The 14,514-nt window shown below is 37.8% G+C and overlaps 1 protein-coding gene across 6 annotated transcripts in view; it reads left to right on the plus strand.

The window, feature by feature from the left end:
* dnajc6 (DnaJ (Hsp40) homolog, subfamily C, member 6) overlaps positions 1 to 14,514 on the plus strand; it is a 51,005-nt gene that overhangs the window by 6,395 nt on the left and 30,096 nt on the right. For 4 of the 6 annotated variants that reach the window (XM_051707161.1, XM_051707162.1, XM_051707156.1 and 1 more), the window contains 3 exons: positions 3,486 to 3,636; positions 12,488 to 12,537; positions 14,257 to 14,405. In XM_051707161.1, the coding sequence (XP_051563121.1) occupies positions 3,486 to 3,636; positions 12,488 to 12,537; positions 14,257 to 14,405 (350 nt within the window). The remainder of the gene's footprint in view (positions 1 to 3,485; positions 3,637 to 12,487; positions 12,538 to 14,256; positions 14,406 to 14,514) is intronic. The other 2 variants (XM_051707157.1, XM_051707159.1) reach the window with 1 other exon arrangement.

The following is a 14,514-nucleotide window of genomic DNA, read 5'->3' on the forward strand; positions in this document are numbered from 1 at the left end:
TTGTGCATTTTGGAGTTTACAAATGTTGGTACCCATTCACTTGCCTGGACCTACAGAATCCTACAGAGCTGAGATATTCTTCTAAAATCTTCATTTGTGATCAGCAGAAGACAGAAAGTCATACACAAATGGGACGGCATGAGGGTGAGTTAACAATGAGAGAATTTTCATTTTTGGGTGAACTATCCCTTTAATAGAAATTTCCGATTTTGTACTGCACATGCGTGTTAATTGCTCGTAACTTGAAAAAATATTGAGTAAGCTAACTCAAACATTTTAAAGGTACTTAACTTTGGCTAAACTTAAAATTTTCATGTAAGCTCAACTTAAATACTTCAAGAGGAAACCTAACTAACTAGAATTAGCTAGTTCATTGAATGCTAGCATGCTGAATGCATGCTAATTGAAAATACTATGGTTTGATTAGCATAGCAATTGCTCAACGAGTAAAGAAATATACTGCAGAATAATCATAAATTGTACCTATCCTCAACCTAAGCTCAAGCTCCACTATTCAACATAATGGTAAGCTCCAACAACTTTAACATAACAGAAAGTCTTCTAAATAAACATTAAACACTAACAAGTATCCCCCTTTACATTCATCTTGCACAAAGACACATTGTATAACACTTAATTTTAACATTTACTATCCCTGTCTAATGCCATGAAAAGCATACTGGGAAATAGAAATCCCATGCTCAGTTAAATTTAAGTTTATTAAACTCAAAACAATAAAATGACATCAACTGCGAAAGCCACAAATGTCAGTGATCGATTTTGCATGTTTCCGTGTGGATGAAAAGCATTTTGAAAATGCTACTACGTAGGGATGTGTTTTCAACCAAAAACGTATTAATGTGGACGTGGCCTTAAAATAGGATTTTTTTTTTTTTTTTAAATACGGCCCTAGATGCTGAATATTTCCACCATTTCTCCCTTTCATTCTTTTGTTTTCCCCAGTCTGTTTCTGTCATGTGTATTTTGTTGGTTCATGTATTTCATGTCTTTTATTTTTAAATTCTAGTTCCTGTTTCATGTCATGTGGTTCCCTTGTCATGTGATTTCATGTTTCCCTCCATGTTCATGTGTCTTGTTTTCATTGGTTGATTGTCTTGTTATCTTGTTTAGAGTTCTTTGTGTTTATTGGTTATCCTTGTCATGTGTTCTCCCATGTCATGTAGTTAACCCTCATGTTTTCCATGGTCCATTGTCAGGTACTGTTTGTATGTAACTTTGGTTGAGAGGTCAAGTTTATGTCAAGTCAAGTTTATGTTTTATTTACGTTTGTAGTTAGGGTTTATGGACATCACGATTTGAATAAATTTGCACTTGGGTTCTTTACGTCATCGTCATCGTCATTGTCTTTGTCATTGCCAGTGCCAGCAACAACGTTACAGTTTCATTGCCTCTGCTTCTCCCTACGCTTTTCAACGTCCACCATCTAAATGCACATTAAACCAACATCTTTGGCTTGTGATGTACATTTGAAATCAGAAGTTTGCATACACTTAGGTTGAAGTCATTAAAACTAATTTTTTAACAACTCCACAGATTTCATATTAGCAAACTATAGTTCTGGCAAATCATTAAGGACATCTACTTTGTGCATGACACAAGCAATTTTTCCAACAATTGTTTACAGACAGATTGTTTCACTTTTAATTGACTATATCACAATTCCAGTGGGTCAGAAGTTTACATACAGTTTACATAAGTTAACTGTGCCTTTAAGCAGCTTGGAAAAGTCCAGAAAATGATGTCAAGCCTTTAGGCAATTGGCCAATTAGCTTCTGATTGGCTAATTGGCTAACTGGAGGTGTACCTGTGGAAGTATTTTAAGGCCTACCTTTGAACTCAGTACCTCTTTGCTTGACATCATAGGAAAATCAAAAGAAATCAGCCAAGACCTCAGAAAAATTTTATGGACCTCCACAAGTCTGGTTCATCTTTGGGAGCAATTTCCAAATGCCCAAAGGTACCACGTTCATCTTTACAACAATAGTACGCAAGTATAAACACCATGGGACCACGCAGCCATCATATCGCTCAGGAAGGAGACACATTCTGTCTCCTAGAGATGAACGTAGCTTGGTGCGAAAAGAGCAAATCAATCCCAAATCAACAGTAAAGGACCTTGTGAAGATGCTGGAGGAAACAGGTAGACAAGTATCTATATCCACAGTAAAACAAGTCCTATATCGAAATAACCTGAAAGGCTGCTCAGCAAGGAAGAAGCCGCTGCTCCAAAACTGCCATAAAAAAGCCAGACTACAGTTTGCAAGTGCACATGGGGATAAAGATTTTTGGAGATATGTCCTCTGGTCTGATGAAACAAAAATTTAACTGTTTGGCCATAATGACCATCGTTATGTTTGGAGGAAAAATGGTGAGGCTTGCAAGCCGAACAACACCATCCCAGCCGTAAAGCATTGGGGTGGCAGCATCATGTTGTGGGGGTGCTTTGCTGCAGGAGGGACTGGTGCATTTCACAAAATAGATGGCATCATGAGGAAGGAAAATTATGTGGATATATTGAAGCAACATCTCAAGACATCAACCAGGAAGTTAAAGCTCAGTCACAAATGGGTCCTCCAAATGGACAGTGACCCCTCCAAGCATTCCTCCAAAGTTGTGGCAAATGGCTTAAGGACAACAAAGTCAAGGTATTGGAGTGGCCAACACAAAGCCCTGATCTCAATCTGATAGAAAATTTGTGGGCAGAACTGAAAAAGCATGTGCAAGAAAGGAGGCCTACAAACCTGATTCAGTTACACCAGTTCCGTCTGGAGGAAAGGGCCAAAATTCCAGCAACTTAATGTGAGAAGCTTGTGAAAGGCTACCCAAAATGTTTGACCCAAGTTAAACAATTTAAAGGCAATGCTACCAAATACTAATAAAGTGTATGTAAACTTCTGACCCACTGGGAATGTGATGAAAGAAATAAAAGCTGAAATCAATCATTCTCTCAACTATTATTCTGATATTTCACATTCTTAAAATAAAGTAGTGATCCCAACTGACCTAAGACAGGAAATGTTTTCTATGATTAAATGTCAGGAACTGTGAAAAACTGAGTTTAAATGTATTTGGCTAAGGTGTATGTAAACTTCTGACTTCAACTGTATCTACTTAGCAATTAAGATTAATGAGCTGATGTAGAAATGCTTCCTATGTTTCATTACAATGCATCTGAGGCTTTCTGGTGTAGAGGAGCAGTTTGTGGACCAGCTTTGCCTTTGAGTGTATAGTAACTGATCAGCACATACAATTGACCTTGAGTTCCCTCAGTGATCAGAGTGACTGCTGCAGCATCTACCTTATTGATTCCCTGTGTTTTTATAAGCATGTAGTGTTATTTAGATGCACAGTGTTTTGGATTTTGCATCCATTGTATAAGCATGCCTAATATGTAGGAGTTGACGTGTGTTTGTGGTACCTGTGTGCATGTGTGTTGTAAGATTTGAAATTCTGATCATTTGAAGGCCCTCCATCTCCAGATATGGATGGGAACTATGGAGGGGGACTTCTGGATATGGTAAAAGGAGGCGCAGGAAAGTTCTTCAGCAACATCAAGGACAACTTAAAAGACACCATCAAAGACACCTCGACCAAGGTTATGAATCAAGTGGCCACGTAAGTCCTAATCTTGAATTTGTGCTTGAGTTTGTTTTTGTGTGTATGTGTGTAAGTTTATATTTTTGTATGTGTAAGACTGCACTTTAAAACAAACACGGTCAAGGTCTTTTAATAGAGTTCTTGGTGACCCAGTTTTGTGTAACGAATATGTCAACTACTACTACATCAGGAGTCTTAAATGTAATTACTCTGTTTAGGTGTGTTTGAGCTAGTTTTAGTATAGGCATGTTATTTCCTCTTTCTCAGTATCCTTTGATATGCTAGCTAGTTCATTAGCCTAATTTTAGCCTTAAAATTAACCCTAACCCATTGCACCAAATAATTAATTGTTTGTTGCTTTGACTGCTACATAGTGGTCTTGGACTTAATGAAATTGTTGACCCAAAAATGAAAATTCTGTCACAATTTACTTGCCCTCGTGTTGGACACAAAATTAGATATTTTAAAGAATCTCGTGATCACTGATTTCCATACAATGGCAGTTGATAGTGACTCACTTTAAAGGGATAGTACACCCTAACATTAAAGTTCTCTCATCATTTACTCACCCTCATGCCATCCCAGATGTGTATGACTTTTTTTTTCTTTTGTTGAACACAAACAAATATTTTTAGAAAAATATCTTAGCTCTGTAAGTCCATACAATGTAAGTGAATGTGGCCAGAACTTTGAAGGTCCAAAAAAGCATATGAAGGAAGCATAAAATTAATCCATAAGACTCCAGACAGATCAACAAATCAAATATTTAAATTCTTTTTTACTATAAATCTCCACTTTCACTTGCACATTCTTCTACTTTTGTTTTTGCCAGTTCGCATTCTTCATGCATATTGCCACGTACTGGGCAAGGAGGAGAATTTATAGTAAAACAAGGACTTAAATATTGATCTGTTTCTCACCCACACCTATCATATTGCTGCTGAAGATATATATTAAATACTGGAGTCATAGGGATTATTTTTATGCTGCCTTTATACACTTTTTGGACCTTCAAAGTTCTGGTCACCATTCACTTGCATTACATGGACCTACAGAGCTGAGGTATTCTTCTAAAAATGTTCAGCAGAAGAAAGAAAGTCATACACATGTGGGATGGCATGAGGGTGAGTAAATTATAAGAGAATTGTCATTTTTGGTTGAACTATGCCTTTAAAGCTTAAATAAGCTCCCAAAAGTGTCATAAGTAGTCCATGCAACACATGCTTCATATTTCAAGTCCTCCAAAGGCATACGATCAATTTGTAAGATGAACAGATGTAAATAACTCTCAAATCAAACCATTAAGCAAGTTATATGCATTGCCCAAATCAAATATGGCAACATCGTCAATAACATCAGACCTCATTGGCTCTTTCATGTCTTGTGACCATACCTTATGGCGTCATGACATTTCATATTGACACCTATTGCTATGGATGCAGCACAAAAAAGTATTTTAAATCATCCCTCATCTTCTTGAAAAAAAAAAGCAAAAATCGAGGTTAAAATGAGGCCTCATTTTACGAAGTTGTAAAATTGGCTATAACTTTACACAGAAAAGGTTAGTAAGCGGTTTTACCACACTAAAATCATGTTAACATGCATATTGTTTACGACTTCTGGCTATACTTTTGAAACAGTGAGTATTTTAATGTTTACGGATTGGCCCCATTCACTTCCATTTTGAGTGCCTCACTGGAGCCCAGATTTTTCATTAGGGCCCAAGCACTGAAAGTGTGCTTCTTCTTCTTTTCAAGGTTTTCGGTACTTTTGGGTTACTTAATGTGTGAAAACTCTTGAAAATCATCAATCACATCAGAGTCGTCGGCTATTAGGGCTGGGCAAAGTTGCATGGGGGCGTGCAGGGGGGGACTCTGTAGTGACCCTTGAAAATGGGCATGTAAGGGGTCTCTGTAGCACCCTCATTTTCACCTAAAGTCACCAAAATTGGTATATATATATATATATACAGTTGAAGTCAGAAGTTTACCTACACTTAGGTTGAAGTCATTAAAACTCATTTTGTAACCACTCCACAGATTTCATATTAGCAAACTATTGTTTTGGCAAGTCGTTTAGGATATCTACTTTGTGCATGACTCAAGTAATTATTCCAACAATTGTTTACAGACAGATTGTTTCACTTTTAATTGACTTTAAAGTTAACTGTACCTTTAAGCAGCTTGGAAAATTCCAGAAAATTATGTCAAGCCTTTAGACAATTAGCCAATTAGCAGGCACACCTTCAATTAGAGTGTATCTGTGAACCTGTGGATGTATATTAAGGCCTACCTTCAAACTCAGTGCTTCTTTGCTTGACATCATGGGAAAATAAAAAGAAATCAGCCAAGACCTCAGAAAAAAAAAATTGTGGACCTCCACAAGTCTGGTTTATCCTTGGAAGCAATTTCAAATGCCTGAAGGTACCACGTTCATCTGTACAAACAATAGTACACAAGTATAAACACCATGGGACCACACAGCCATCATACCGCTCAGGAAGGAGACGCATTCTGTATCCTAGAGATGAAGTAGTTTGGTGCGAAAAGCGCAGATCAATCCCAGAATAACAGCAAAAGGACCTTGTGAAGATGCTGGAGGAAACAGGTAGACAAGTATCTATATCCACAGTAAAACATGTCCTATATTGACATAACCTGAAAGGCTGCTCAGCAAGGAAGAAACCACTGTTCCAAAAAAGTCAGTCTACAGTTTGCAAGTGCACATGGGGACAATGGGGACAAAGGGTGAGGTGCAATGTGCACCTCACCCTTTTTCCTTTTGGAGGAAAAAGGGTGAGGCTTGCAAACTGAAAAACACCATCCCAACCATGAAGCATGGGGGTGGCAGCATCATGTTGTGGGGGTGCTTTGCTGCAGGAGGACTGGTGCACATCACAAAATAGATGGCATCATGAGGGGAAATTATGTGGATATACTGAAGCAATAACTCAAGACATCAGCCAGGAAGTTAAAGCTTGGTCGCAAATGGGTCTTCCAAATGGACAATGACCCCCTCCAAGCATTCCTCCAAAGTTGTGGCAAATGGCTTGAGGACAACAAAGTCAAGGTATTGGAGTGGCCAACACAAAGCCCTGATCTCAATCCAATAGAAAATTTGTGGGCAGAACTGAAAAAGAGTGTGCAAGCAAGGAGGCCTACAAACCTGACTAAGTAACACCAGTTCAGTCTGAAGGAATGGGCCAAAATTCCAGCAACTTATTTTGAGAAGCTTGTGGAAGGCTACCCAAAATGTTTGACCCAAGTTAAACAATTTAAAGGTGATGCTATCAAATACTAACAGTGTATGTAAACTTCTGACCCACTGGGAATGTGATGAAAGAAGCAAAACTTAAATACAGTGCATCCGGAAAGTATTCATAGCGCTTCATTTTGTTATGTTACAGCCTTATTCCAAAATGGATTAAATTCATTATTTTCCTCAAAATTCTACAAACAATACCCCATAATGACAACGTGAAAGAAGTTTGTTTGAAATCTTTGCAAATTTATAAAAAATTAAAAACGAAAAAAAAATCACATGTACATAAGTATTCACAGCCTTTGCCATGACACTCAAAATTGAGCTCAGGTGCATCCTGTTTCCACTGATCATCCCTGAGATGTTTCTACAACTTGATTGGAGTCCACCTGTGGTAAATTCAGTTGATTTGACATGATTTGGAAAGGCACACACCTGTCTGTATAAGGTCCCACAGTTAACAGTGCATGTCAGAGCACAAACCAAGCCTTGAAGTCCAAGGAATTGTCTGTAGACCTCTGAGACAGGATTGTATTGAGGCACAGATCTGGGGAAGGGTACAGAAACATTTCTGCAGCATTGAAGGTCCCAATGAGCACAGTGGCCTCCATCATCTGTAAATGGAAGAAGTTTGGAACCACCAGGACTCTTCCTAGAGCTGGCCGCCCGGCCAAACTGAGCGATTGGGGGAGAAGGGCCTTAGTCAGGGAGGTGACCAAGAACCTGATGGTCACTCTGACAGAGCTCCAGCATTTCTCTGTGGAGAGAGGAGAACCTTCCAGAAGAACAACCATCTCTGCAGTACTCCACCAATCAGGACTGTATGGTAGAGTGGCCAGACAGAAGCCACTCCTCAGTAAAAGGCACATGACAGCCCGCCTGGAGTTTGCCAAAAGGCACCTGAAGGACTCTCAGACCGTAAGAAACAAAGATTGAACTCTTTGGCCTTAATGGCAAGCGTCATGTCTGGAGGAAACCAGGCACCGCTCATCACCTGGCCAATACCATCCCTACAGTGAAGCATGGTGGTGGCAGCATCATGCTGTGGGGATGTTTTTCAGCGGCAGGAACTGGGAGACTAGTCAGGATCGAGGGAAATATGAATGCAGCAATGTACAGAGACATCCTTGATGAAAACCTGCTCCAGAGCGCTCTGGACCACAGACTGGGGCGAAGGTTCATCTTCCAACAGGACAACGACCCTAAGCACACAGCCAAGATAACAAAGGAGTGGCTCCGGGACAACTCTGTGAATGTCCTTGAGTGGCCCAGCCAGAGCCCAGACTTAAACCCGATTGAACATCTCTGGAGACATCTGAAAATGGCTGTGCACCGACGCTCCCCATCCAACCTGATGGAGCTTGAGAGGTCCTGCAAAGAAGAATGGATGAAACTGCCCAAAAATAGGTGTGCCAAGCTTGTAGCATCATACTCAAAAAGACTTGAGGCTGTAATTGGTGCCAAAGATGCTTCAACAAAGTATTGAGCAAAGGCTGTGAATACTTATGTACATGTGATTTTTTTTTTTTTTTCCGTTTTTTATTTTTAATAAATTTGCAAAGATTTCAAACAAACTTATTTCACATTGTCATTATGGGGTATTGTTTGTAGAATTTTGAGGAAAATAATGAATTTAATCCATTTTGGAATAAGGCTGTAACATAACAAAATGTGGAAAAAGTGAAGAGCTGTGAATACTTTCCAGATGCACTGTAAGTAATTTTCTCTACTATTATTCTGACATTTCACATTCTTAAAATAAAGTAGTGATCCTAAGGGTGTGTTCACATTTGTAGTTCGGTCCTCTTGGTCCGGACCAAAAAAGAAAATGATACATTTAGTCCTGTTTCGCTTAGCGTTCACACTGGCATTTTTAACACTGAACCTAAAGATACTAAACAAAAGGCATCAGGAAAAAGTCACAACCTGAGTGGACAGCTTTTATGACGTATATTTTGCGACTGAACTTGCCGAACATCCAAAACAATGCTGGCTGCTGGGCTAAATGCACTCGTTGGATTTGTATATGTATATATGGTGCTATTTTTACCAGCTGAGAACAAACGAAGAGCTAATAAAATGTATAAAGGAGTCAATTCCTCCATTGCACACACAAACGAAGATATGTTGCAAGGACGGCTGACAGCGATTCCGATGCCTGTACCGAACTATAATGGGCAACATAGCTCCTATGATGAGAAGAACCAGGTATGATTGAGGTCAGTATTAGGCAAATGACTTCCTTTTTGGTCCGTTTAGACATCTTTGGTCCATGTTGCATTCATATATCAATCGAACCGCACCAGAGTTCGTTTGGAAGCGGACTGAGACCCACTATTCAGGCAGTCTCGGTCCGCTTGTTTGGCTTTTTTTTTTTTTTTTTGTGTGTACCAAGGTTCGGATGGCAGTGTTCACACTTGTTCAAATGAACCGCACTAACAGAGCAATCGCACCAGAGTTTGTTTTAATCGAACCAAACCTGCCATGTGTAAACACACCCTGACTGACCTAAGACAGGGAAAGTTTTCTAAGATTAAATGTCAGGAATTGTGAAAAACTGAGTTTAAATGTATTTGGCTAAGGTGTATGTAAATGTCTGACTTCAACTGTAGTTCTCATCAAGCTGAACAACTTTCATACTCACAGTCATTAGCTCCGCCCATCAGGAAGTTGGCAATTTTGGATTTTCTGAAAATCGCAGGCTCTGAATTTTTAAATACTCCTCATAGGGGATTGATGTAAACGGCACCAAATTTGTGCAACATCATGCCAAGACATTGTAGATGCTAAATTGCGAAGGATTTTTGATATTTAAATGTTGTTGCCATGGCAAAGCAATACATTTATGGTGAAAAATGGAAAACAAGAAGTGCCTTATATCTTCTGTTTGCATTGTGTGATTTTGATAAATTCAGCTTTATGTTTGGTAATGGGGACTGAGCACATTAATGCAGCTATTATGGGTCACTGCAATAGCACCACCAACTGGCAGAAGGAAGTATTGCACTTTTAACAGACTTTGAAATAGCCCTCTTGTTTTTACATGAATTGCTGCAAAATTCTTTAGAATAATGTCAAGACACTGCTGATGTAAAATTATAAAGGAATATTTGATATCTTAAAGTGTTGCGATTAATTGTTCTTATTCCTTTCTTCCTATATTTGGGTGTTTTTGAGGCACTTGGCATGCTTAAAATGTAATGAAATTTTTCACACACATCAGAGTCTTTGGCCATTAGGGCTGGGCAAAGGTTCACTCATGGGCGTGTAGGGGGTTCTCTGTAGCACCCCTTTAAAATAGGTGAGTAAGACGGCCTTTGTAGCACCCCCATTTTCACCTACAGTCACCAAAATTGGTACATATATATATATATATATATAGTTCTCATCAAGCCAGACAACTTTCATAATTGTAGTTATTAGCTCTGCCCAACAAGAAGTCATCTATTTTGGATTTTTTGAATATTGCAGTCTCTGAAATTTTAAATGCTTCTAGTGGATTCATGAGACTGTCACCACATTTAGAAAATATTATGCCAAGACATTGAAGATGTTAAATTGTGAACAGATTTTTGATATATCGAACTGTGTTGCCATGGCGAGGCATTAATGGCAAAAAATGGGAAACCAAAAGTGTCTCATCTTCTGTGTGCAATGTGTGATTTAGATCAAAATTGAGATTTATGTTAAGTCTTGGGGGCTAATCACATGGATGTGAAAATTTTGGGTCACGGTCAAAGCGCCACCACCTGGCACCAGGAAGTGTGACTCTTACAACAGACTTTAAAATAGTCCTCTTATATTTACCCAAATTGCTTCCAAATTGTTTAGAATAATGTAAAATGACAAATGCATGTATCCACCTTGCATCGTTTTCTGAAAGCCACCGGGTGGAAATGGACCTAAGGTGCTTGGGCCCATCATCACTGCTTGTTTAAAAAAAAAAGAAGAAAGATGAGAAGGAAAAAGTCTAAATTAATATTTGTGGAAATTAACATTATGCCAAAAATGCAATCGAATGAACTTAACTTGCACTGAACCCGGAATATTCCTTTAATGACACAACACAAACCTCCATAACCTTCACACTCATCATTACATTGTGCCTGCAACAGCAAGCTACTGTACGGCAGGAAGCCCCTATTTATTCTTAGTCACTGTTGTGCTTTATGTAACTCAGCTTGCTTGTTATCCAGAGGATACTGTGGTGATACAGGTGATAACTATTCATGTGCATTTATTTCTCAGCTGAAAGCATTTAGACTCTGATGGGTAGATATAGTCTGGAGCTCTTATGTAATGTTGGATTTTACCCCTGATAGACCCAGAGGCAGATTAGGTCGACCACGTTACTGACAAACTATGTTGTTCTTAAGTTAGAACGCTTTATGGAGCACAAATCATTCTAGCAAAACTAAAGTTAGGCAACCAGGCACTAAATTAGCTAAATGTGCTAACTCCTTACAATAAGGTTGTTTTTTTTTAACATTTAGTTAACACAATAGTTAACATGAATAAACATTTATTCATGTTCATTTCTTCATATACTAATATACAATTTTAATATTAAAAGTTGTGTATGTTTATATCAGTTAATGCATTATGAACAAACAATAAACAATAGTATATTTATAAATGAACATTAACAAAGATTAATAAATGCTGTAAAAAATATTGTTTATTATTAGTTCATGATACATAATGTATTAACTAATATTACCATATAGAACCTTAATGTAAAGTGTTATCCAAAATATTGATATGAAGCACACTAAACAGGAATTTTTCAAGTTTCAAAAAAGTAACATAACTCTATTTCATATACTGTACCTCTATGTGCCTCTCTCTCGCACACACACACAAACACACACACACACACACACACACACACACACACACACACACACACACACACTACTACTACTAGTGTGTTTCATTCACCTCTTGCACAGACGCTTAGAATAGTAGCTTGTTTACATATGTTCTTATTAGAGGGTTTTCACACTCAGCAGATTACGCAGGTGATCTAATGTGGGTGTAATGTGGTCCACTATGTCTATGGGTTAGATGACTCGTGCCCAGTTTACTGTAACACAAATACATGAATATAGATGTACAAGTATATATACATATAAATAATACACAATTATATTTGTAATTATACTTTAATCACATCTTTAACTAAATACCTATTTAGTTGAAATAGGTTTTGACTTTAATATAATGTAATCTTGTGTTTAAATATAATTTTCTATTAAAGGGATTGTTTACCCAACAATGAAAATTCTTTCATCATTTACTCCCCCTCATGTTGTTCCAGAACAAACTTTCTGCCACTGACAGCCTCAGTCACCCACTGCCTTTTCATTTTTTCCATGCAATGAAAGTGAATGATAAGTCCCTAACATTCTGCCTAACATTTCCCTTTGTGTTCCACAGAATAAAGACATTCATACTTATTTGGTTCAACATACGGTTGGTTAACTATCCCTTTAAAGATATCAGAATAATTCAGTGAAATAAAAAATAAACAACTTTACGAATGTGTGAATATGAATGTATGTTATGCTGTCAATATTGAGTGTATGTGCTCTTGTGTGTAATTTAGGTATACAAAAGGAGAACTGGACATTGCCTACATCACCTCACGTATTATCGGTGAGTAAACATTGCCTAATACACTGAGAAAAAGTACTGTGGCATAACCATGGTACTTTGATATAGCCTATAATATGGACTTATAATCATCTTCATTTACTATAGTATATATACAAGGTACTCCAAGTACTTAAAAAATACCACTGTACTACCTTGGTGCATGCCAAAAGACAATGGTATTTTCATGGTACTTTTTGTTAGTGTAATTACTGTTTTACACATGCATAGATTTACATATACTGTATCACACATGCATGGACACATGTGTCCCCACATACTCTCCATTTAAACTGTAATTAAGCAGTCAGTCTGTTTTAATTGGAGTTTTAATGGAGTTCATCACTACAAACGTTTTGTTTGTGTTTCTGCTACATGCACTAAAAAGCACTGATAGGTTGGTCACACCCAAAACTGCAGTCTGATTGCTGTATCAAGCCTTGTTTATACTTTTGCCTGGCACTGAAGCACATTCTGTTCGTGCAGCTCAGCGGTCCAAGGCATTTATACGTGACTCACACAGCAGTTGTACTTCTCTCCAATCGACAGTTGGCAGTGGAGACAAAAATATCAGCTAATCCAGCAAGAAACAGCAGTGAAGAAGTTATTTGCTGAACTTTACATTTGCCTAGGCATTACAATAATAGTTGTATTCACTACTCATATGAAAGAGGTGAACAAAACAAAAACACAACCACTAGTAGGATATTTACACTGTCTGTCTGTGGCTTCACTGAAGCACTTAAGTTTACCATTAAGATACTAGTTTTATATTTTAGAGCCAGTCAAGAAAAAAAAAAAATATTTGTATTAACTTTACATTTAAACACACAAAAAAACCACATAATAATAATAATAATAATAATAATAATAAAACAATATATATATATATATATATATATATTTATATATTTCATATATATTTGCCTCAAAAGCACAGGCACATCATCCCTGCCCCTTTCCTCAAATTCGTCCAATCAGATTGAAGCACTGCACACGCACTGCATGAAAAGTTACAAAAATTGGCATGTGCACGTCCTTTGCGAAGGCCAGGCGACAGCCGTGATGACATCACTTTGTGTGTGTGAACCCTCGCTATCAATAGGCTGAGTCAAGTATAAACCAGGCTTTACTGCTAATCTATGCAGTAAAAAGTGCAATTTTGTGTAGTACAATAATGCTGTACTGTACTGCACTTACAATGCCTTTTAACTGCAGTGCTGATATAGTGAACACATACATTGTTTAACATGTTCATACATGTTTATACATTTGTACATTGCCAATTTTTTCATGTTTATTTTATACTTTTATAAAGTATTATTCAGTTAAAATATTGAATTGCTAAAGCTCAGGTGTCTTAATGGCCAGGTATGTCTTTAAAAGCTATAAACACTTGAATGTCAATAAATTGCTGATTGCTAATAACCTGCATTGTGTTTGTAGTCACTGGTCAAGTTTTGAAGAATTTATGGAAGAACAGCAAATGTATTAAGTGTTGGAGAGCCTCGTTCTAGAGAACAACAGTAGAACTGCAGTACAAGTGTGATAATTTGGATGCAGTATTCCTGCAGTTTTCAATACTACAGTAATACTGTGTCCAATTTACCACACTTGTACCACAGTTAAAAAAACTGCAGTTCATTTTTGTAAGGGCAATCTTGTTGGAAAGAGTTTTCAGGATCCAAATGGTCTGTTTCCACTCACCTCTCATTTTGTCAGTGATGTCATATCCTGCTGAGGTAGTGGAGATGGGCTACAGGAACCACACAGAGGATATCCGCTCCTTTCTGGACACACGACATGCCGATCACTACACTGTTTTTAACCTGTCACAGAGGAACTATCGGGGGGCCAAGTTCTCCAACAGAGTGAGTGTAATCAACTTGATTTCCTGACTGAACATACTTTCAGTTCACCTTGCAAACCTAGTGCAAGGTTTCTGGGTGGTGCATGAACATATTTTGAAACACATTCTAA

This window comes from Myxocyprinus asiaticus, chromosome 9 (genome assembly GCF_019703515.2).
Source record: "Myxocyprinus asiaticus isolate MX2 ecotype Aquarium Trade chromosome 9, UBuf_Myxa_2, whole genome shotgun sequence".
Classification (NCBI taxonomy): Eukaryota; Metazoa; Chordata; class Actinopteri; order Cypriniformes; family Catostomidae; genus Myxocyprinus; species Myxocyprinus asiaticus.